Source organism: Electrona antarctica (genome assembly GCF_951216825.1).
Source record: "Electrona antarctica genome assembly, chromosome: 7".
Lineage (NCBI taxonomy): Eukaryota > Metazoa > Chordata > Actinopteri > Myctophiformes > Myctophidae > Electrona > Electrona antarctica.
The window spans coordinates 29,250,479-29,276,933 of record NC_136812.1 but is presented as its reverse complement, the minus strand read 5'-3'; the positions used below and the strand labels follow the sequence as shown (position 1 = coordinate 29,276,933).

Sequence of the window (26,455 nt, the reverse complement as noted above, 5' to 3'; positions counted from 1 at the left end):
GAAAATGAATTGGAGCAGCAATCAAATAGCAATCAGGCATCGCACACGGACCAAACATTTGTTCTTTAGGTGTGTACGCAGCCTCAGGCCTCATTCACACGTACCAAACACCAATCAAGCAATGTTTGGTCGTTTTTTTGTTTTTTTGGGCCACCACAATGCTTTTCCAATGGGAGTCACATGGTTTGATCAAACATTTGTGTTTGATCGCTGATTGCTGAATGCTCCCCCCTCATCAAACAAAAATGTTTGGTCAAACCATGTGACTCCCATTGAAAATGAATTGGAGCAGCAATCAAAAAGCAATCAGGCATCACACACGGACCGAACATTTGTTGTGTAGGTGTGAACTAGGCCTCAGTGTGTTCAACAGGGGTCTCCCCGTCTCTCCATCCTGCCACACTAATTGACGAAAGCGCACCGGCTGTCTGTTCAGCCTACTACAACCACACTGGTCTGCAGAAGCCTCCACACTACGCAGAAATATATCCTGGGGAAATGTTATAGACTACATTCAATGCTTTCCACGGTCATATTTACCGTACAGTCTGCATTTTTATGAGAATATATTATTGCACACTTGGCCTTCCCAAACACCTTCTTTGCTTTGACGCAGAATACGCCACAGTTTTGTAAAACAGATCTACAAGCTAACAACGCGTCACTACTCGACTCGTTGTTAGCTTGAAGATCTGTTATTTTTCCTCATGCACTCTTCCAATGGCCCCTCCCCTTTTTATTATTTTGATCTTACTGCTTGTTGTTCCAGCATCAAAGCAGTCAAAGTCGTACGATTAGTCACACACGTTACCGCAGTGACATTTTGTTCTCTGCATTTGACCCATCTCTTGGAGCGGTGAGCCACAACGTGCGCTGCACTCGGGAATCATTAGTTGATTTGACCCCCAATCCAACCCATTGATGCTGAGTGCCAAGCAGGGAGGCATTGGGTCCCATTTTTACAGTCTTTGGTATGACCCGGCCGGGGATCAAACCCATGTCCTCCCAGTTTCAATTGCTGAAGAAAGCCGTCACTTTTTTCAAGCTACTTGGCAGGTGATTGGATGTAGACAGGTCAATATGATTGACAGACGGTCCTGTCAATCATATTGACCTGTCTACTTGACATAATGGTTATAGCTGCACCAGCAGGAAATTAAACAACCTCCCCGAACGACAAAAGTATTAAAGAACGCTTGATAGCATTAGGTTTAACACAAAACCCTCACTATAGTGTCGGATGTGTAGGTCATGTTTTCACTTGCTTTCAATAATAGAAGACGATTTTCCAATTTGAAGGCGTTAGGAAATACAATTGCAACAGGGGCTTCTCACCAACCCGCCACTAGCTGCCACTGATTGGTTCGTCTCGGGCACAAGATGGTTCAATGGCCTGAGCGATCCCAGATGGAGGCTGTATAGAGCGTCGCAGTCCCGCCTCCTGTCATGACGACGCCAGGCCCAGGAAATGAATCCCAATGCATTTTTCCCATAGACATTTCAAAAAGTATTTATTTAAAGACGGTTACGCCGCGGACAAAGCCAACTCCAGTTGTGACAAATCACGACAATAAACACAATATTTTGGACCAAACAAACAATTACAAAGAAGAAAAACAACAAAAAAAGTGTTGTAACCTGCCGTTTTTTTCTACTTTCTAATTCTTTGTTTGGCCCAAAACATTGTGTTTATTGTCATGATTTGTCACGACAAGAGTTGGCTTTGTCCGCGGCGTAACCGTCTTTAAATAAATACTTTCTGAAAAGTCTATGAGGAAAATGAACGGAGAATCATTTCCTGGGACTGCGACGCTCTATTGTGAATTCAATAACGCCGCCACCTGGCGGAGTCAGGTTAGTTCCAGCACTCACTGAACAGACAAGAGACAGAAAAGTCCCAACAACAACACAACACGGGGCACGGGACAGCCTTTCACATGATCGTTTCAAGTTTATTGTCTAATGTGCAAACATATGGTGGACATGGACACACAGCGTCATGGACACAACTTCAAAGTGTCATAGATATAATGGAAAACATTTTCTTCATGTATTTTCATCACACACACACACACACACACACACACACACACACACACACACACACACACACACACACACACATGCGCACGCACACACACACACTTTCTTTGTCATCACTTGCACTTTCACTTCCACTTGCCTGACTAGAATTGCACTATAGGTGCAATAAGTGATTGAATAAGTGTATTTTTGTGAAGATAAGTGTATATTATGTATATTCTGAAACCATTGTTATAGAGTGTTTGTTGGGGGTTTGTTGGGGTTTTTTAATCAAAAACTTTCAAAGAGTGAAAATAGTTTATCTACAAGCTGTGAGCTTAAAGACAAACTATTGTCTCGTTATTTTCACATTTCACAGGGGAATGCATACAGTACCACAACCACAGTCAGACTTGGCTACGGTATGTGGATTTGGATATTTGCTTGCGGTCAACTGTGGCAGTTTTGCCACATATATTCTGAATGCTTGGATTAAAATGTGGGTCTCCCATGTGGAAATCAAAACATTATTTCCTGAAAAGTTTTGGACATACAAGGTTTCCGCTGGACGTTGACGAAAAGCAGGGTCATGCTGCTGCAGTACATAACTGATCTGCGATCAGCATTGCTGCTGGGCGGCCAACATTTCATCCTTTCTGTTCCTGCAAGAGGAGGAAAACATCTGGCTGCAGGCACAGCTGTCCTGAGAGGCTGGCTGATGAAAAAGACAGAATACCTCCCAGCGGCACGTGCTTCCTCCTCTGAGACAACTGTGTTTGATGAAGAGAGGAAGAACGCTTAACCCACCATGACAGACAGACAGACAGACAGACAGACAGACAGACAGACAGGCAGGCAGGCAGGCAGGCAGGCAGGCAGGCAGGCAGGCAGGCAGGCAGGCAGGCAGGCAGGCAGGCAGGCAGGCAGACAGACAGACAGACAGACAGACAGACAGACAGACAGACAGACAGACAGACAGACAGACAGACAGACAGACAGACAGACAGACAGACAGACAGACAGAGACCTCTGTGGCACCGAGATGCCTCAGATCTCTTGTTTTTATTCACTTGTAATTCACCATGAAGTGAATGCCGCATTACTAACCATTCCTAGTCATTACCAACTTCCTTGTTTATTGTGGCTGGCACTGGCTTGTTCCCAGCCAAATACACATCCTCAAGTCTCTAAAAGTCCTTTGACCCCCCTCCCTCCCCCATCTCATTCCATGGGTGTTATATCCCTTTTTCTGTCTTTTTTTTCTTATTTCGAATTTGTGGCTATGGGACCCGACATGCTCCACCTGGGATTAGAGGAAGGAACTGCTGCGTCTGCTACAGTCCCCCAGTTCCCTAAACTGCAAACCATATGGACTCCCCCTCTCTCTTGTCTGTGTTGAGGGAGGCTGAGGACGTCTGGCGGAAGATGCTGGTGTGTGTGGGTGTGTGTGTGTGTGGGGGGGGAGTGGAGGTGAGGGAAGGGGAGGTTGAGTCTTGGGGCAGCCCACAGAGCTCTGTTTGTTCTAGGTTAATGGGTCAACCTGAAGGGGGCACGGTGGAAGCAAGTTGGAGTCTGTTTGTTTGGAGAAATCGGCGGTCATGATAAAGAAAAGAAACACAATTGTTTTCCCCTTGTTTAAAAGGGGAAAACACAGTGGCAATGTTTCAAGAAGCAAGAAACGGTAATCGGAGAAAGATGCACTGTGATCCTATAGCAGTGGTTCTGAAAATGTCTCATGTCATGGACCTCCAAATTGATATGTTTTTGAAAAGATTTTGAGGCTGGGGATCCCCATAAGAGAAGATTTATGAACTTCATTTGTCAACTTTTTTTTTTCAAGAGCAGATCTAGTATAGCTTCTGTATCATGCTGCATTGTGAACTTATAGATTGACTATTTTCAAATAGAATTTGTTGGTGACCCCCTGGAACCCCCTAAAGGACCCCTGGGGATCAGAGTTAGAATATGCTACTGTGATTAAATGGCATTCGTTAAACACAAATCAAATCAAAATACCACTCTGCATTACTGGACTGAACTATTCTCATTTATGTGATGCAGCAATGAGCATGCAGTCTATATATAGTGGCTTGCCGCTTGGCTGTATCATAATTGTTTGTTATTAGGATTTCATGTCAGTGGGATGGTTGTTGATAGGAGGAGGCCCTAGTTGATGATTGTGCTATTTTGGCTGCCGGCCAAAGCCAATAAAGGTTACAGTCAGGTTGTTTTGCATATAGTCCTGTCCTGGAATGCAGTGCATGGTTCTCAAAGCGGGGTTCAGGGACCCCCAGTGGTCCTATTTCATACTATTCTACAAGCTCACAATGTGGTGAGATGCTTGTAGAATAGTGTTATGAGCTTGTAGATTGGCTTTCTGTTCTCTTTTGGTAGCCCTGGTACAGTGGTACAACAGATTTTAAGATCAGGGTCCATGACCTATAGGCCTGCTATCCATCTTCAACCACTTATCCGTAGTCGGGTCACGGGGGCAACAGCTCCACCAGAGAGCTCCAGACTTCCCTCTCCAGAGCAACATTAGTGACATCCTCCTGGGGGGGGGGGGGGGGGGGGGGGGGATTCAGAATGTAATCTGAATGTCCAGCTCTTCTGTCGTTTTAGCAATGACCCTTGACATAATTATGCCATTAGGGGCTGCAACATATCCATGCACAATGCACACAGGCTGTTGTCTTCCAGCTTAATTATAATAGCACAAATAAAAAATGTGTCCATTGTAATAGGCTACAGTGTCAGTCTGTCTATCTACTGCCGTTTACGATCAGATTCAGTCATCATTCATACCCAGACAGTAGTAAGCCTCATTGACCTCAATCTAAAACCATATGCTTGCGTGATGTCACAACTATAGTCACTTATAATTGGTGAAATCTTACACCAGCTAGTAGGAGTTGTTGGGTGAATACAGCTCCCCTTGCATCAGTGCAAGTCAAGGCACATTACAGAAACCACCGCCTGGAGGTAAAGCTGCGCAGAGTTGGATCTGCATGTGTACTGTTCTGTTCCATCCGTTCTATTGGAGACCACTCGCTGTCTCAAGCGCGCGTTCTCTGATTCTTTAGATGCTGCTTGTTTTTTTGTATCTTCTATATCTAGGTAAATCACTGGTATCGCTCGGCGTACTGATCTGTTGGCAACTTGATATACATTCACTGATTTTCCATGCAGCTGTTGAGCGCCTCCAGTTTGGATAGGTCGAGAGAGAAAATAGCCTAATCACCACCGTGCGCCGCAAACCGCAAAGGAGCTGAGTGGTAGAAGTTGGAAAGAGTGGGAGAGATCTCTCCTCTGGACTGCATACAATGAGGAAATTCTGAGGTGGCAGTCCTCTTTCAGTTTACGTTTCCTTTGGCTGTAACCAAGGGTTAGCCCATGAACCGGTATCCTCTTGTGTGGATTTCTGTTTTCACCTAGAACTCTGCTGCCTGGACAAATGCATACAAATGCATTTAGGAGCCCAAAGGACAAGGAGTGGACACGTTTCTCCTGCGGCAGCAACGTAAGTTAATATTGATTGTGGATAAAGACGTGTGCTGTCTGCTGTGCATCATCTGCGCGCGTTTTGGCTAAGAGTGTTTCCAAAACATAGCCAATTTGCAGAGCCTATTAGCTTAGCTAGTGAGCGCTTGCATCTTTTTTGTGGAGTCGTATTGCAAAAAACGTTTTTTATTTTATTATTATTTATATATATCTTAGGTTTTATATCATATTTTGCTAGTGAGCGCAACATGAGCAGAAGCCACGGGTCTTGACTTTGACCTCGCCTTGCGCGCACTCACTTGTCTAATGTCTAACCTACGGACCTTGCGGCACTAAGAATATAATTTGGAGGTCCGTTCAATTCTCCCGTCTTTCATGTTTCTCCCTCCCTCCCCTCGTCCACAAACTACAAAGCAACGACAAGACAATAGGCTGTAGTAGGAGGAGGACGGCGTCCAAACGTAAAATAAAGAGTATGATTTTTGGAACGATCGATAATCTATGACATGTTTAATTCTGCACGTAGCCTATTGTTAAAAGTTTAAGCATATAGGCTCATACGTACGTATCATCCACATCTGTCCAGTGAATTAGCTTAGCTCACTCAAAGATTTCAGACTTAACTTGATTGAAGGAAAGAACTGCTGTCGCGCACACATTCCTCATGGTAGTGCATTATTGACAACAACAAGCATGCGTTTTTTGCTGTCCTGTTACATTTGTCTGGACTGCCGAGCTTTGGAAATGTGCATGCTTTGAAACAGCTATTTAACAGGGGAAATGGTGCTATCAGAAGTGAAGCCAAGTTTTCTGTAATCCTTTGAGTTCCTCCAGAATCCCTCCTCCAGATATGATCCAAAAGAGCTGTGCTCACAGTCACAGTGTGTACGTGTGTGTGTGTGTGTTGCTTTTTGCTTATAGTGATTGTTCTATGGAAAATAATGTATAGCCAAGAAGTGAAATCCTCAGGGATCTAGCTAGTGTGTGCTTTGTTTCCTTGAGAGCAAAAATAAGAGCCTTTACATGGAACTGGGATGATTGTGAACAAATGTGAGCTCCTATGAATTCACTGAGAGAGTTAGTGTGTACGCATCACTGGCTAAGTGACATGCCCCTTGAGTGGCTCCTGAGCGCTAGACAATCACCCACTGTTACAGGCATTGCTGCTCCATTGCTGGCACTGGATTGGACTGTGGCTGCACAGACATACACTTGACTGAGAGCTGCTGCCTCCTCAGCACTGCCAACACTGTCTAGTAGTAACTAGACAGTGTTGGCAGTGCTGACTCTAGTTGCTCTTGGAGGAAATACTGCAAGGTTATGCAGGATGTTGGAGGCTAGTTTAGTGTTGCTTTGAGCAAGCATGTGTAGGAATGAAGGTGGTAGGACTAGGATGCAGGTCAAATCAAAGCTGGTATTAGGGATGAGGTGTAATGAGAGGTTTGTTTGCAGCATGAATATGAGGCTGGACAAAATGTCAGCAGGAAATGTGTATTATGTATTGACATTGGGATGTTTACAACACTTTGTTGAATTCATGCCACAAATAATTCAGGATGTTCACTAAAGGGGGTCCTAGTGTCTGGTACTACATAGGTGTAACTATACAGTGGTGGTCACTGATTGCATAATTGTCTCATGCATGCATCATCAGCCAAATGGACCTGTGCATTGCTGTGCTCAGTCTCAACTTGCATGTTATGACATACACCTAATTCTGACATCCTGTGCTGCATATACTTTCCCTACTGTACTCTTTCGACTGTAAGCCAATGTGAGTGAAAGCCAGAGTGATTCCTAGAAAACACAATATGGTTTATACTCAAGTAGGCCTACATTATTTATCAGAGGGAACACCACAAAGGTACGATAGATGCACATAGAGTGTATGATAGAGTGTAACTGATTGGCTCACAACCTCAGCCTGATGACCATAAAAGTCTAACATCCCCCTCGAGCTAAAGGGAATTCCCTTTGGCTTAGTGGTTAAGATGTTAGACTGTAAGTTCCATGGCATCACAAAGAACAAGATTGTCCAAGTAAGATGTCATTGTAGAAAAGGTATAGGGTCGCGCGCACCAAGAATGCATTTTCAAAGGATTTATTCTCTACATCACAAGTAAGATGTCACCACACAATTTGACAGTTCATTCTACTTTTCCATCTCAGCTTCTTTGTTTGTTTCAACATTACGTACATCAATAATTTTCCATCTCGGCTTCTTTGTTTCAACGTACATCACTGAAGATGTAACGTCTCTTAAGAATACACACACATGGTCCGGGCCGCTGGCGTAGCGGTCTGGTCACCTAGGCTGCATTGTACCGTGAGTTCAAATCCCGATCCCGACAACCTTTGCTCTGTGTCACTCCCCATCTCTCTATTTCCTGTCATTCTACTGTCCTATACATAAAGGCATAAAAGATAAAATGAATACACACACATATTAGGCTACTAGTATGAAATTCATCTAGTTGATATGTTGGATCCCATTCCCAATTGATTCGAATAAAAACGTCATATCATGTGCCATCTGTCATTACCTATGTACTTAACAGTGCATTAACACCACATTAACACATAACACATTAACACCAGTGTATGGAGAATGTTATGTTGTTATTAAAATCACACCTGTGTGAACTGAGTGGTGCAACTCCGGTGGGGGTCCCCGGTGGGTCCCCGGAACTTCCAGACCCACAGGAACGCGCCCAGGTTGCCAGCCCTCTCTATAGTAGAGATATAGTAAAGCCCCTCCTAAGACCAGCTTTCTGGGATTGTATGAACACAAACATTGGCTTGTGATTGGCTGATCACCCCATAGCGATGATTTGATTGGCTGAGCAAAGTACATATTGAAGCTAAAAGTGAAGGCAGAAAAGTGAAGACCGAAAAGTGAGAACGCAAATTGTGATTGGCCGGAATATGATGATGTATGATGATAAGAGCGCCCCTCACTTCACACAGGTGTGTGTGTGTGTGTGTGTGTGTGTGTGTGAGTGTGTGTGTGTGTGTGTGTGTGTGTGTGTGTGTGTGTGTGTGTGTGTGTGTGTGTGTGTGTGTGTGTGTGTGTGTGTGTATTCTCACCTGTTATAAGATCGCAGTACACAGATCTGCCTTCACCAGTATGCTCACCTTCTCAACTACCACAACACCAGTGGTTGGGGTTGTGGACGGTGTGTGTGCGCGCGCGTGCGTGCGTGCGTGCGTGCGTGCGTGCGTGCGTGCGTGCGTGTGTGTGTGTGTTTAGCATCTGCAGGTTCCCCCATGACAGGAAAAGGGCAAACCAATAAAGGCCTGTGGAAGTTTACTCACAGCCCTTTGTCTGCTAGCTGTCTTGTGGACTGAGTCAATCTTTACTCTGGTCTGCATTGACCTCTTGACTCCTGTGACCAATCTGAGTGTTTTGGGAGCAAAAAGGCCAGAGGACCTGACAGACAAGTGGCAGACTTGGCCCTGTGCTGTGTTGCAAATGAAGTATCTTCTTCATTCTTCATCTTGCACAAGGTTTTGCCCAACTGCACTGCAATTCTCACTCTTTAGTTTAGTTTAACAAAAAGTTACCCTTAAGGTTAAGTGTGTACACCCAGAGAGTTAAACTAACAGTCATAATAGGTATACAGGACATATTGACCCAGTGTCAGACTTGCCCAAAGGTGAGCAGGTTTTAATCAATTGTAACCCCACTGTTGACATTACATTACATTACATTACATTACAGTCATTTAGCAGACGCTTTTATCCAAAGCGACTTACAATAAGTTGACCAATACAACCTGAATGTTAGGCTATCTATTTATAAGGTCACAATGCGACATAACCTTGTAGATGTTGTTTTTGCCGCATTTATTTTTCACACCAGAATAGAGATGCTAGAGATCACGTGGTTAATTAGTCCAGTCTTTAGTGTGGTTCCAGCCATAGAGCAATTAATTAACCATATTTACACAAAGGAAAAACCAAATGCCCGCTGTGTGATTTTGGTCAGTGATTGTGGTGGGGAGCAAGCACTGCAAAGCCTGGAAAGTGTTAACCTTCTGATTATTGCTACTGGCAATTTTGGATGTGTGAAGAGGATGAATCAACTCAATGATTTCATAATGAAGTCATACATTTGAACCAGATACAGGTGCTGAGGCTTTAACGTTGCCAATAGGAACAGACATTGGCCCACGATCAATGACTCATTCATGTTAAAGAATGTTATGGTTAGAGATAGCGGAGGTGAGCATGAGGGAACACAGAGTCTGATTTGCAAGGAACTCAGACACTTTCATTCAGAGAATTTTCTGAGGGAAATTCAATAATTTGGTCATTGGCAACAAAATATGGTGAATTGCAACAAGGTAGCCTATGAGTCTTTCTCCTAGCCAGAACCTGATAGTGTGTGTGTGGTGGGGGAAACCGGTAACAGCCTAACAGGGTGCCGCCATCTTTCTTTACCTCACATGAACACACAGCACAGCCAGGGCAGATTGTAAGGGAAGTGAAAACACACTCCGCTAGCTTAGCCACTGCTAAGCTGACGCACAATAGGAACACTGCCTATGTTCCAGCAGCTCACTTTATGTGAGTGCTGTTTTGACTTGGGTTGGTCAGAAGTTGAACCACAGAGCTGCCAAGGTGTCAAGAGTCTGTAAGTCTGTCAAAGCATCCCAGGTCAAGTCTCATAAAACCCAAGTGTGAAAAATTATATTGTTAAGGCTGCACATAGACACATGCGGTGAATGTACTTTACAGTAACAACTAGAAATGCACTCTCTCGAGATGCCAACTTGCACCTTGGACACAAGTAGACCTATCATGTGTATGGCCTACTTGTGCGCAAGCAGTGCGTGCCATGAGGTGCGCTCACAACTCAAGTAACAAGTAACTATGATAATAATATCCCAAATACATTTCCATGAAAGGTAAAGCTCAGTCTGAGTGACCCCTCAGTCATTTTGGTTTGATATTCCGACAATATGTTGTAAAAACAACACAAGTAAAACTATGTAAAACATTGTACCCTGTCTGTATCCAATGTATGTTCCGTTCCGTGTCAGGCATGCCCAATTCCAAATAGTCTAGGCCAGTCTATAACATCATAGATCATATTGATACCATACTCCATATGGGGGTTGTGTATTTCTTTATAGTGTATATTTCTAAATTGTATTTCGACTGATCTGGCCGACTTCCCTCTTAGGGCGCATCACACCCTCAGCTAGGGCCTCACCAATTCACCATTATTCACACAGCGGCCATTCTGTCATTAAATTAATGAAATGCCACCATGTTGCCACCCTGATTTGTTTTCTTACCAGCTGCTGTGTGAAGCGCAACGGAGCTGGTTTATGAACGATCGCTTTGCCTTTCTGGACTAGCAAGCTATCTCTCTCATTGGCTGCCGTAGTGGCCGTACTAGCAAGCTATTATTCTCATTGGCTGCCGTATTGGCTGTCTCGTCTCTAGGCAACCAGCCACATTTTGCCTCTAGCCGACCTCTTAGCCTTGGGATGCTAGCTGAACGGCATGAAGTCAAACCATCCGACACTACTTTTATGAAACTAAATTCAAAGACAGCGAGCGCTGCTGGTGATACGAACGTGTAACGACACGGGCAACGGGTCCAACTACTTTTTAACATCGTCGTGCGAACCAAGGGATAACAGCGCGCGCGCGCACACACACACACACATCACTTTTACTTACTTACTTACCGGTACTTACTTATGTCCTCTTCTGGGGGGCTGTGGGGGGGGGGGGGGGGGGGCAAATAAAGGACAGCCACGCATGCATGTGGAAATTAACGACAGCCATGTGGACAGTACACATGGACATTACCCAGTTACCACGCGTCACTTTTATTTATACTGCAGTAACTGCACACATGCGTACATTTCAGCACAATTCTGCAGATATAATAAAGCAGCTGGTATTAAATATACAGTAAGGGCCGATTCATGTGTGTGTGTGTGTGTGTGTGTGTGTGTGTGGTTCACACCGCAATGCGCTGTTTTGTGAAATTACAAAACAAATCACAAAAGCAAAAAACACTTGAGTATAAAAAAACGTAACACGTGGAAGTTCCTTTCCCCTCTATCAGTCCGACCGAATTGACGCCGTGCACAGCCATAGCCGTTGAAGGAGAGTTGCACCATTGAGGGGGGCAGAAAACAGCGCCGGTCACGTGGTTCAAGTAACTCTAAATAGTGCCAAATGCCCGTAGACTCCAGTGCATTCTGTGAACTTCCGGTTCAGGACTTTGTCACGATTCCTCAATAGGTGTGTGTGTAGGAGACCTGGCCTGATTAAGTGAACAGAGATGGCCCACTTCGGCTCACAGCCGAAGTGGGCAATGAGTTTGAAGTCGGTCGGTTGGACGGTTCTTGAGAACCGATGCATGCATAGATGGACGGACAGAGATTTTGTATATTTATAGTAGAGGCCTATTCATAGTCTGGATTTTCGGTGACAGCTCACGGTGGTCAGCTCACCACCGGAGCTGAAATAATGTTCAGCGGTGGTGAGTAAAAACAGAGAGAAGGGCTGGAGCGGTGGCGGTGGTTTGCTCTTCACCGCGGCTCGTGACGTCATGTTGTAGTTCGGTGGTTACCTAACCACCGAAAATCCAGACTATGTATGAGCCTTAAGACTCCCTTTAAAGACCGTCCGTCCAAACACAGGTGGTTTTGATTACAGAACTACTTTTTAGTCTCATTCAAGATGACATCCAGACAGTATCAACTCGTTTCACTTAATCATCACGCTAAAAACTAGTAGAGCTGGCCGACTGGGCCTTGTAAACAAACAAAGTCCATGCGTTGTGCGTGGTCGTGCGTGTAGCAGAGCTACCATCCCATCGCCCGAAGGGATGTGACGCTCTTGATTGGTTCAGAAACTCAGAGCCTGCCGTTTCAGGTCTTTAAAGACAAATTGCTGTTAAAAATGTTATGGATAAATAGAGTGAATAGAATGAAATTCCAATATTGTTTTCATTTATTTTGTCTTTATCCACAAGTAATGGGGATACATTATTTATTTTATTTATAAATAGACCAAGAACTGTTTCATTGCCCATTGCTTTTGTTAATACCACGTTAAGTTAACATTTCAGAGAGTTGTTCTTGAGGATTAACAGCTTCACATGGTTTGTTGCCCGTTGCCAGTAATGGATTTGGTAAGTGACTTGCCAAATTAGCCATATAAACAATATACAAACAATGCCACTACTTGCAAAATCACACCCTGACAGTTGACAATGATAAACTTACGAAAATTGTTTCTCTTTCCTTATGAAAATTGTAAACAATACTTAAGTGTACCTTGTTTGGCTTTTGGTTGCCAAGTGAAATTATCCAAGTGAAATTTTCCTCTCAGCCTTTCCTCATCTGAATGAACCATTGTTAAAGATCCAACCATTTTTTAGGGGAGGAAAGTTAGATTTCCTCAGTGGTGGATTAATGTTTTGAAGCAGGGAGTTTTAAGTAGTGATTATTTATAGTCTTGACATGGCACCCACTCCTCACATAGTGGTATTTCCCTTAGTCAACAGAGCAGTGTTTGGGGAGCTTTGTTTTGCCTTCACCAGTCATTCCCATAAACCACTGAGAGTGTCCTGTCATTGAGAGAGGGATTTTCCTCAGGATTTATAAAGAAATGAAGAGACACATACAGGGACAAGGACAGTGGCGTGAAAATAGCTGATCTACAACCTCTCAACAGCATTTTGAGCTTATAGTTTTGCTATTTCTCCAGAATGTTCACCCATTATGCCCAGAATAGGGATACGTGGTTAAGAAGCCATTTGTTAAAAATTACCATAAAAACAATGTGAGGAACACAGTAACCTCAGGCTCCAGAAGTTCAAGGGCACTGCCCACTTTGAATCGGGTTAACAGTTACAAGATGCTACAAAGGTCATCGTCCAGCAGTGGGAGGGACACCTGACAATTGCTGACGTATTGGAAGATTCACCATACACTTCTTCTGACGTTGTTAATTGTGGGTATGGTGACAGGGACTATGAGATGCCTTAAATAGCCCTGAGCAGTCAGAGAGGCAGACACACTGACAGACAGACAGACAGACAGACAGACAGACAGACAAGACAGACAAGACTGACCGAATCAGCATCAGATGGCCTTGCTTCTCCAAATGGGGATGTTACATCTTACGTGTTATATTTAGTTTATGACTTCTTCTTTTTTTGCCTACCTTTAAACAGGGCCAAGTTTTAAGCTGAACCAGCTACTCTATTGCTTTATAGGCCTAAATGTCATTTTCCCCCTCCCTCAACAGATGAATGATTGAATTCATACACTCCCTGCCCCCTCTCTTATTCCTTTTCCCTGTTGTGAAGGGGGGGGGGTGGGGGGGGGGGGGGGGGTCTGTGTTCCCGGCCGTGGAATGTCACACTGCTTTCTCGATGGGTAACAGGTGACAGGGCTCGTGTTGTTTCTCCTTATAGTCTCTCTCCCTCGCCGCTGCCCCCACCCCCTCCCTTTCCTCTTACCCATCTCTCTCCGTCTGTCTGTCTGTCCGTCTGTCCGTCCGTCCGTCCGTCCGTCCGTCCGTCCGTCTGTCCGTCTTTTTCCAAGCTGGATGGCCTACTGCGCTGGGAAAACAAACATGGCTGCCTCGCCTGTTTTGCTTGCTTGAATAGCAAGTACCAATTCTCAACTTTCAATTTCACAGTTATACATTGGAGAAAAAATGTGTCTGCATCATCCATTCTGTATGACCAAACATTTAGTTTTAGTATATTGTCAGCTTGTGATTGATAGTGCCCTTAGGTAAGCTTATGTCATTAGTTACTATATCCTCACTCCTCAGGTCTTTTGAACTGCCGCCATACTCTTTTTTTCATTTCAGTTGCCAGAAGCCTCTGATTCAAGTTATGGCAGCTGCTGTTACTGTACATGTACTGTGTGACAGCTATCCAATTATGTCATTGTGATTGATTTGGTTTGAATGTATGGGTATCTTGACTCTTTCAGTATATAAATCTTGGTGTCCTCTGCAGCATAGACATAAAAAGGTAGATGCCTCTTCCGGCTCTGGGGCGCGTGTCTCTGTTGAAGGCAAAAACGTCCCGAGATTCCTTGCGTAGCATAGCGGAAGCAAAGCTGAAGCTTGCGAAGCTTCCGCATGCGTAACGGAAGGGGGCGTTCAGTTCGGTCCCTTGGATTTAATTGATAAATCCCCGGAAAAAGACGTGCTGTGATTGGCCAGTAGTCACTTGAGTGGCTGCGAGAGGCGTCGCATGAGTGACATCACTTGGGCAGCGACGCAGCGTACTTCCGCTTGACTTCCTGCCTTCAATGGAGACACGTCGCTCCAATGAACCGCAGTGGCCAATGAGGCATCGATTTGTTTAATATCTATGCTCTGCAGGCCAAAGAGTACACCTTTGTGATGTCACTGATCACATGACCCCAAGTTCTAGACCTCCAGTTCTAGGCTATACATTAGGGGGGGTGGGGGGATTCTTTATTAGTTCCACACAATAACTAAGGTATACCAGTAAGACGCCTGAGGGCGAGAAGCCTGAGGGCTGAAACAACAGTTTCTTAATACGGCACAGTTGAGAAGCAGGAGTTATACTATTAATTTGGTGTCAGTGAGGTCAGAGCGTTTTTATATTGGCTTTATATAGGTTTTGTATAGTTGTTTAAGTATGAATAACATTGTGTGTGTTTTCTGTGGCTGTACACAGTACTGTATACGGCTCGCGACGGCGTCCACCATGAGACTCTGGCGGTGGCGCTGCTGGCGTTCCCTGACCAGACGGTGCCGCCGCTCGTCGGCAGTCTCCTCCGTCAGAGTGTGGAGGTCGTTCTGCTGGGGCAGATTGGTGTGTGCACTGTGCACGCATCCGCTTGGGTGACGGCAGACTGCTGGGCGAGTGCTGTTGCTTTGGCATGGGATGCGTGACCATAGGCGGACTGACGGGAAAGTTTTCATAGTAAATGTGACCTGCCGTCGCAATAATGACCGATAAGTAGCCGATTTACAAGTTCACAATGTGTTGCAACACGTCTTGTGACTCATATTATTGTTAGTTTGTAGATCTGCTATTTGTGCTACTGCGGCCACTGCTGCAGAGCTGACAATGAGGTTATATCTTCCCTTCTTCTCTGGAATCCTGCCTCAAAGCAGACCAGAGGTAGATTGCTGTCGTTCCCTGATGTCATCGCTAGGGACACATGCATCAGTAAGCAGGAACTGGGATTGGCAATGAAGGACCGGAAAGTCTGGCGTGGCATTGTGAAATCCATGATCTCGACCGCGGTCGAAAAATTATGATGATTTGTGCTACAGTACGCTTGATGTTTTATTTTGAAATTGTTGTTTAAATGTGTCAGTGGGTTTTATAAACATTGAACCAATGAGCGTGTGCTGTGAGCCTGTGACTAAATAATAACTACATGGATCCACTGGTTCTTCTTTCTATTACAGACAGGCGTACAAGGTTTCCACCCGACAGCGACTATGTGTAGCACAGCTCAAAGCTCCTGTGACAGCCATTCACTTGTTTTTGTCCTCCTCTTGACACTAATTAGCCCGTGGACCCCCATTTGAAAAAATATGCCAGGGTATCCCCATAAGAGAAGATTTTTACGGCTCTAGCAGTGATTCTCAACCCGTTTAATTTCAAGGACCCCCAGTTTGACATGCATATTAGTCTACAGACCCCCATTTAATGGCATTTCTATCTCTGGGACCCCCAATTTATATTGCAAAATCTAACTTGAGTGTACAAATTGAACCAAAATGGAACCGTTAGGGTCCATTTCGTTCCAAACTATCATTTAGCTGGGGACCCCCTGGAACTCCCTCAAGGACCCCACTTTGGGAACCACTGCTCTAAAGGAGCTGTCTCCTTGTGATTGTAACGCTGTCTGCAGTCTTTGTGTTGGACATGGTGGGCAGTGCCACCTAGAGGCGGGGTCAGTGGGGGTCAAATACCTTAGGTGCTGAAGTTTCAGGTGTCCTTCCTTTCCCACAGATCACAAAATTATCTTATGTGCACAGGTACATAAGAGTAAAACGGTTTGGCTTCCTTCAGACAATGTAGCAGCATGGGTAAAATAATGATTATAATATTAATGAAGATAAAGAAAGAAAGAAAAACATGAGTTTTAATTTTAAAAGTTAATTTGTTTGATACTAATATAATACAAAAATCAGTGGACACACCCGTGTGAAGTGAGGGGCACTCTTATCATCGTACATCATCATGTCGATTTGCTCAGACACATACAGTATGACGAAATCTAACAAAAATTTGCTCAGACACATATTCCGAAATTCATTGTCAATGGGAATGTCATCTTTGTGTAGGATGAAAATAGCCGATTTGCTTGTCTACATATGACGTAAATTCTCCATTCATTGTCAATGGCATTTAATGTTTGTGTTAGGACAAAATTGCCAATTTGATCGTCTATCCCTTCACAGTTTCATGTACATGGGTGAATACTGCATATAAGTTTAACAATATTTACAGCAATATTTCTTTAACTTAGGTCTTAAAACTATCAATGTGTCTAATTGTAGGCTATATACAAGCACATCTGCTAAAGTGTACTGTAAAATGTTAATGCCTCTTTCCACCCTTCAAACACATGGAAGTATTACAATACGCTAGTTAAGGCATTTTATGATGATGGTGTGTTTTTACAGTAAATGTAATAAGCAAGTCAAATTACTATAATTTTGTCACATTTCAGAGACAACCCAACACAGTAAAATTGAGAGTGTTAGTTTAACTCTGAATGTGTAAACTAAAAACTGACCCATATCCCTAAAGCAGTGGTTCTCAAACATTTTTCTCTAAGGTTACCCCTGTAAATACCATTTTCATCCATGTCACCCGAGTTACTTTATAGAACCTTACATCTATGTTGTATCTCTCTAGGTCGTCCTCAGACGAGCCCTCCATCGTCGTTTCCAGTCATCCCGGTTCTCCATACATCTGGCCAGTTTGTTGGTACTTTGCGCTCCAGCATCGCTCTTGAGTACATCCACATATGTTAGCGTGGGACGTCCTCGTGATCGATTACGCTACGTAAACATGTAAATCTTAACATACAGTGTGTCATGAGGAAAACTTGTTGTGAGCGCGTAGATCAGATAGTTTTGGTGTAGACTGAAAAAGAACGCGCCAAGTAGAGTGCAGTTCAACTCAGGTCTGTTTTACAAAGTCAAATATTATCACAGGATTTTGCGGTACCCCTGGTCTTGCGTCACGGCACCTTAGGGTGACATGGCACCCTGCCCTAAAGGCCAAATTCCATAGTTGATTTCTAGCCTTCCTTATGAGAGCCTTGTTAATGTGACCCCAAGGAAAGCTAATAATACACTTTATTTGTATACCACTTTTGAAAACAGTTACAAAGCACATCTTCACACAGCATCAAAGAAAAACAAAGAATATTACCATAAAAAGATAAGAACACAAAAACGGCAGTAAATACAAGTCTATAAAAGTGTGTTTTTTTTTAAGATATTTTTTTGCGGCTTACGCCTTTTATTGGTTTTTTGAAGGGACAGACAGTAGGCTGACAGGAAACGGGAGAGAGATGGGGGAAGACATGCAGTAAAGGCCGTGTCGGGCTCGGGAGTCGAACCCGCGGCACACTGCGACTGGATTACCAGTCGGGTGCCCAGACGGTTACGCCACCGCCTGGGCTATAAAAGTGTGTTTTAAGTGATTTAAATGACACCACTAAATTTGCTAGCCTGATCCCCCCCAGACAGGTCATTTCGAATGTCCAGGGGCCTTCGGTGGAAAAAGGACCCATCACCTTTTGTCTTGGGGGTGGAGAGGGGGCACCAAAGATCACAGGGGTATCAGATTTTGGGGAGCTCCAAGGAAAAAAGGTTGGGAAACACGGTTCTAGAGTAGACCAGAGTGACCTTGCCTGAGGATCTCAGTCTGCGCTTCTGCTCATAGGGTCAAACATTCTGTGTAGGAAGGGGCTGAACTGAGCCATGTCTTAAAGGTAATGAATCAATAAATAAGATGAATAGGTAACCAAAGAAGGTAGGCTAAAATTGGTGTAATGAGCTCTGAGTCTGCTCTTCTGGTTTTAGTTAACAGCCTGGCTGCTGCGTTCACAACTAATTGAATGTGGCATAGGTTTTCCTTTTAGAGGAAGTTATCTCTTTAACTCTATCATTGGTTAGGTACACTTATTTATGACACACGTATGACTGAAACTAAACCGCTTGGAACCTTTTTTGGATAAATTGTGATTTAAACACTTATACTTCAATGACTGAGTCCCCCAGGGCTTTATACTTGATCTGCTCCTTTTGTCCCCCAATCCAAATATCTTACCGTAAATGGAAATTAGAGCGATCTACAGTTTAAGCTCACAATGTGTTGCACTGGGACTTATTGTGAGCTTGTAGACCTGCTATTTTCACTCTATGTTAGACCCAGAATAGGGATTGTAGGATTCATGTGGTTAATTTAGTATGAGTGCCTAGCAGAGACTGCACATGCTTCTGTTGTTTGTAGAACATGCTGCAGGAACACGCACACACACACACACACACACACACACACACACACACACACACACACACACACACACACACACACACACACACACACACACACACACACACACACACACACACACACACTAAACACACACTAAACACACATGCACATAATATATGCAAACCTTACATCAAAGCCTCAAATGCCTTCTCCTTTTTACATTTCGTCCCCATCAGGCGGACGAAACAAATGTCATTGTCAACTGTTAGAAAATGGAGAAAATAACCTGTTTTTGAATGGATCCGTTGTAGTTATTAATCTGTCACAAACTCTTGTTAATACCTTTCATTGGTTTAGTATTTATAAAAACCCAGACAGACGTAATCACCTTTTTCCTTCAAAAATTGCAAAAATAGAAAAGCTCACAAAGCTCAAAAACAATGTTGTGAGATTCTGATTTTGCTATTGACACTGTAGTATGACAAAGTAGGGCATAAAACAAAAAGTGAAAACATAAAAAGTATAAATTACGGAGAGACAAGGTTTCTGCCTGACAGTAACAATTTGCTGGAGCTATGTGCTGCATTCAGTTATTATGTAACAGCCACTTCTGCTTTGTGTTTTTATCGTCTTGGGACAATAAAAACATGACACAAAAATGTGCCGTGTGACATTTTTATGTTTTAAAATACACAGACGCGGATGCCTCACTGAACATAGACAAATGTCCACACAGGATGACATTTCTGAAGACGTCTCAGTTTTCTGTAAACAGGGGACTGTGTAATGAAATCTTCCAAAAGGTGGGGGCTTAGGGCAAGATGAACTTGGTCACTAACAGCAGGCACAGCTGGATCACTAGCTGCTACCAGTCCTTTTACCATGGCCTAGCCAGGGACATTAGAAGGAACATTCAGGTGAAGCAGGCAGGCAAGTAGGGAGGCAGTAGTCTGGCCTATCTGTAACAGAGCTTGTTGTAAATAAACAGAATTTGAAAGTAAGCCTGCATGTAATGTTGCATTGACATTAAGCATCTCACTGTTATTGTTTTTAACTGACTATGCACTATGCATGGGGCGGCAGTGTCTCGGGTAGAGTGGCTGGTACAGAGGCTGGATGGGAACTGTGAGGTTCCCAATTCGATCCTGGGCTCCCCCAGAGTTCGTGTCGAAGTGTCCTTGAGCAAGACGCTGAACCCCAAATTGCCCTGATGTGCCTTGCATGGTTTCCCCTGCCATCTTAAAATATTTAGTGCCAGAATAGATTTGTGTTGTTAAAACATTGTGTTTTTTCTACAAGCTCACAACACGCTGTGAGCTTGTGATCTATTTTCAAATAGCCAATCTATATACTGTAGGGTTAAACTGATTTTCATGCTATTTTAACTACTTTTGCTCAAGGACCCCTGGGGGTCCCCGGATCCCACTTTGAGAACCACTGCAGTAGCTAACATGAAAGGACTCGGATGGTGATAATAACTGATAACCCCTAAGGGCTGATAAGTGATAATAACTAATAAACCAATCAGTCAGTGCTTGGAAATACGTGGGCAAATAATGGTTACATCCTCACTGCAGAGCTCTAAACATGTCAAACAAACATAGATTACATTTGTCTGCCAAACACAATTTCTGCGGATAGTGTGATTGAATTCATGGCTGAGGGGAGAAATTATACTGTCTCTCCTTGTCTTTGTGCCTAAATCAGGCTATTATGTGAATGCATGTATTCCCTCATCTTTAAATTTTCCAGCTGATTGGACTGACTAGACTTTATTAAGGCAATGTCTATGGTACTGAAATACACAATGCTTCATCTAAACATCAATATTAATTTGAAGGTAATGTTGGTTGGCTTATGTCACAACATCATTTGTCATCATATGTCACTACATCATTAGCCCGATGGTGGTTCCCTTTTTTATTTGTATGTTCATGTTCACTACAATTTACTACTGCCAATTTACTACACAATTATTAGGCTACGGTGGAGGTAAAACTGTTTCATTCCCAACAGTGGTGTTGGAGAGAGCATAACGTGTAATTTATTATTAATGAACATTTGGGAAATAGTCCATGATGTTTGAAATTAAGCAACGGAAAAAATGCAAAGTGACTGGCCAAGCTACTGTCCCTAACAGTTTACTACTTGCCCCGGCAATCATTATTTGTAGAGAATCATGGCAATACAACAGCTGTTCATTGAATTAGTTTTGTTTTGCTTTTTTTATGTTTTGTAGAGCCACAAAGTGATGCAAAGCCATTATCATGAAGCTGTGTGTGTGTGTGTGTGTGTGTGTGTGTGTGTGTGTGTGTGTGTGTGTGTGTGTGTGTGTGTGTGTGTGTGTGGGTGTGGGTGTGGGTGTGTGTACGTGTACTGTGTGTGTTCACCAGTGGGTGCTGGAAGCGTGGTGAGCTTGTAGATTAGATTAGATGGACTATTTTTCCATTTTTTATGGGCGGACCTTTGATGTCACAATCATGTAACCATGACTCAGGATATTTATTTTTGCTTTTTCTGCCTTTATTGAGATAGATGGGGCGAAGACACGCAGGAAAGGCCGTCAGGATCGGGAGTCGAACCCGCGGCACGGGTCCCTGTCAGACGGTTGAGCTAACCGCCCGGGCCATGACTCAGCCATAACCATAGAATGAGTTCCCAATGCAGCTATGCCCAAATATGGATTGTGTTGTCTAACCTCAATGTGTCGCCATGCATCAGGCGCAAACAAATCAGCCAGATCCATATATGGGCACAAAAGGGGCATGCCCATATATGGCCATATACTGAATTACTGATGACACCAGGGATCTCCATATATGGACATAAAAGGGACAAGGACAGAGAAGTACAGAGATCTCCATATATGGCCAATGGCCATATCAGTCCGATGCGTGGTAACTCTAGCCTTGAGTCTGTCACACAAGCAGTCAGTCTAATAGTGCAGCTGTAGCTTCACAGCTTGGTTTGTGCGGCTTCATTGACAATCTGCTGGGATAGTAACTTGACTAAAGATTAGGTCAGGGAGACAGGGAGGCCACTCTGTTTTCTTTCTAAACAATATGAAGTATGTATACACTGTAACACTGTGTTGTGTGTGTATGTGTCCTTCTAGGTGGAACTTCCTCCTGCTCCTGTCACTATGCTCTGCAGTGCTATCTGCAGAAGAAGACTACCTAACACAAGGTGAGCAACAGATACCCTGGCTTACAGTGACGTGTGTGTGTGTGTGTGTGTGTGTGTGTGTGTGTGTGTGTGTGTGTGTGTGTGTGTGTGTGCATGCGCGCGGCCGCTCGCGCGGGCGTGCATGTGTGTGTATCTTTCCCAACCAAGTGGAAATTTGAGTGGGGCTTCGGCTTCCCTTCTCGATTAGTCGATTAGTCAGGCAATAATCGATAGAATAATCGCTAAGAAGAAAATAATCGATAGTTGCACCCCTACAAACTCCTACACCAACCGGCGGCCTCCATATGTGGGAAAAGCGAACAACATCTCTATGACCTCAGAGACCCACAGGGAACCTATTAGACCCCATCTTGTTTCTGTTAGTAAAAACCCTCCCATCTGTCTCTATTGAGTCTGTGGCTAACTATTGCTGAACCTTGCCCTCCAGTCATATTAGTGAGGGATCACAAAACCATTTTTATTGCTTTAGGTGTCAATGGACAGACACGTGGTGACTAATTACTGCTATGTCACATTGTGAAGTGACAGCATTAACTCAGCAGTCATTTCAGAATGATTGAATTTTAGCGTGCCTTACTAGAATTGTTTCCATTCATATACAGTATAAAAACAGCTGGATGAAATTAATTATCATTTCATTAAATCAAATCAAATCATTATTTCCATGTTGATGTCCATGCTTCCGATCAGCTATTTTAGCTATTTTTGAAAACTCTTGAAAGTACCAAATCATTATTATTGGTACCGGTCATTGTCATCATAATTTATTTTTGCACATTTAAGTTATTTGTTATATCTGCTCGACTGCTCCATAATTTTTTTGTATTTTTTCATTTAGTTCCATTTATGGAGATCTCTGTATCTGTCTGATTCTCTGCCTGCATGTGTCCTTTTCATGCCCGGCGGTTCTGGACCTTTTTTTATTTTTGTATCCATTATGCCTATTGCCTATACAGTATATGGGCATATCGGCCAAAACCGACCAACTTGGAACCGGTCACTGCACTCCCTTGGGTCTTCGGTGATGTGCGCACCAAGTTTTAAGTCACTCGGTCAGATCAGTTGTCGGGATAGGACATAGACAGATCTCTCACATGCACACACACACGCACATTATGCAGAGATTTTGCACATTTATAGTAAGCTGACCATTAATCGTCAACTGATCTTATGCTAGCTTCTTACATCGGTCGGTGGGACAGGCAGTGTGTCCATCACAGAGGGGCCGCAGCTGCACACCGGAGCGTTTCCACTCGTGCTTTCTTTTGAACTCGACGTGTCTGCTCTTGCCCCCTAGGTCTCAGAATGCAGGTAGAGACAGCACAAAATATCCCTTCCCTTCTCTTGCTTCCTTTCCTTTTCCCCCATATTTCTCTTTCACTGCTCTCATCTTTGGTCCATCATGTCCAATCTCTAAACATGTCACGTACATGCGCACTGCGAAGGACACACTAAGAAGAGCACTCTGGAAAAGGAACACTAGCAATCAGTCAGACAGAGAGGAAGAGGAAATCCCAGGGAAATGCTTAGTGTATTTTGGCAGCTGTGCCTCCTTACTGGTCAGATGTTTGAGAAAAGATATCCATGCAGCATTTTGCCGTGAGAGCAGCTGGAGGTGAGGACAGAAGTTGGCGATAGCAGAAATAGAGGTTTTCATCACCGCTGAGTCACACGTCAAAGTTTTTCAGCCGCTGCAAGAGCACTTTTCAAGAGCCCACATACTGTTACTGTATGCTTCAATCAGTATGCAAAGTCTTTGCAAGAACTTGCCTTGACTCAAGGAAGAACCTTATAAGAAAAAAGTAAAGAAAACTACTCTTCCGCACCGTCAACTCCTTGAATCAACCAATATTGGCTGAGATGACATATTGTTTTTTTGACAGGCATTTTGCTGGGACACTGCCAGGAAAAACATTTATTGTATGCATGCACATAATGTACTAAGATTAAATTCATGACCAATCTAATTTTACAAAAGAGGTTGACGATACATGACTTTAGCAACGATAGCATTGACTGTTACTTCTGGTTGAGGTGCACAAACATAAACACTATCAGGGTTGTGTTGCCTGTATAATTGTCTAGTTTTCTCATTGTGGAGCCCACTCCACATAGAATCAATCCATCATAAGCGGCAGAAGGAGGAATGTGAACTGAGAGCAGCTTTTCTTCACATATGAGACAGGTTAATTGGAATCCAGGCTGACGTTACCTCGGGCAAAGAATGTCAAGGACATCAGCATGCGCTTAGATCCGCTACAGATAGATAGACAAGACCCTCTGCCTGCCTGAGATGCAGGAGTGGAGTGGAGTCCCGCAATACCACTGCCATCGAGTTTCTCATTCCCTCCCCACTTTCTAAATATCTGTTTCTGTTTCTCTGTACTCTCTCCCTCCCTCAGTCATAAAAGCAACCTTTTGATTGGGTTCAATTCCAGCCTTTGAAACTCACTCATACTGTATGTTAAACCAAAGCCAAAATATGTATACCACGCTCTCACCAGACAAATACTGTTTCCCACTGTATTTCCTACCAGCTTGAACTATCATATTGGTCTGCTTTGGTTTATATGCTTTATATTTTGGATGTTTTTTGATCTCAGGACACTTGGGCCCTCAGCTGTGCACATTTATGGATTGTGGATTATGCTTATTATTATGAGCATTGTTTGTTCCTAAAAGTTGTTACAAAATACATAACCTGCTTAATCAAAATATACACCAACAAAATAATATTACAACTTGTGTTTTATAGACATCAGGGCATAGTGAGGATAGATTTTAAAGCTACAATCCATAAGTTTTATGTCCGTAGTCTCCCTCTCCTGACAGAGCGAAGTAATTGCAACAATGTCCGAACTACAGTAAAGATGTCATGTGTCCAATCCAGTGCGCAGCCGCTGTCTACTTCAAATACCTTTATTGACATAGATTTATGTTTTATTTTTGTATGTGTATTTTTGTATGTGTGATTTTACAGTATTTAACCAGCAAATGTATAAGCTGTTACAATACATTTCATATACTTGATGTATGAATATTTTAGATTTATTCATTCTGTCTTATAAAAACAATGTTATACAAAGTAAAAAAGAAAATACAGCATAGTGTTCTCCACATGTCTAACATGTTTGATGATTGTTCGAATTTAAATACAAGATAAATTGATTGGTATCAATCATGACGTTTTTCTTAGGCCTCATTCACACGTACCAAACACCAATCAAGCAATGTTTGGTCGTTTTTTTGTTTTTTTGGGGCACCACAATGCTTTTCCAATGGGAGTCACATGGTTTGATCAAACATTTGTGTTTGATCGCTGATTGCTGATTGCTCCCCCCTCATCAAACAAAAATGTTTGGTCAAACCATGTGACTCCCATTGAAAATGAATTGGAGCAGCAATCAAAAAGCAATCAGGCATCACACACGGACCAAACATTTGTTGTGTAGGTGTGAACTAGGCCTTAGTAAGAAGTTGGTGCAATTAGTAAATGCAATTAGGACCCTGATGATATGCTCATGCTCCTTTATAAATCTTTTTTAAGTGCTTCCATATGAAAGTACTTGATTTAAAGGTAAACTGACATCCCCATCTGGCAGATCATTCCCCCATTTCTTCTGTCAACATTTATAACAATTCCAAACTAAGTTAACTATTTGATTTGGCCCCAAGAAGGTGAAATGTCAAAAAGTCACACGTGTGTGACTCGACTCTTGACTTGTAACAGTCTTTTTATATTGTGGCAGTGCTACTTTTACTTAAGTAAAGGGTCTGTGTACCTCTTCCCCACTGATCTCCAATCTGTAAAGCAGCAGCCAGCAACGTTCCAGGAGTATGAACAACAATCGTTTTTTCCAAGCAAGCAGCGTCTGCGTCTCTGGATTAGCAATGAAAATACCTCCATTGCTGCACCTCCTCCTGGGATTTCTCCACCAACACACACACACACACGCACACACGCACACGCACACGCACACACACACACACACACACACACACACACACACACACACACACACACACACACACATACACACATACACACACACATGCTTTAAGACCCTCCTGTTTCCTGGATTCCGTAGTGCTACTGACTGTCTGCCAGCACAGTCTCTCTCTCGCACGCACGCACGCACGCACGCACGCACGCACGCACGCATGCACGCACGCACGCACGCACAGTCACACACACACACACACACACACACACACACACACACACACACACACACACACACACACACA

At 43.4% G+C, this 26,455-nt stretch overlaps 1 protein-coding gene across 1 annotated transcript in view; it reads left to right on the top strand.

Annotated features, from left to right (window-relative positions):
- Window positions 1-5,311: 5,311 nt before the first annotated feature.
- The window catches only part of col24a1 (collagen type XXIV alpha 1 chain), a 142,594-nt gene continuing 121,450 nt past the window's right edge, over window positions 5,312-26,455 (top strand). Inside the window, exons 1-2 of the mRNA XM_079504922.1 lie at window positions 5,312-5,542; window positions 22,137-22,207. Coding sequence (XP_079361048.1) covers window positions 5,487-5,542; window positions 22,137-22,207 — 127 coding nt within the window. The 5' untranslated portion in view covers window positions 5,312-5,486. The remainder of the gene's footprint in view (window positions 5,543-22,136; window positions 22,208-26,455) is intronic.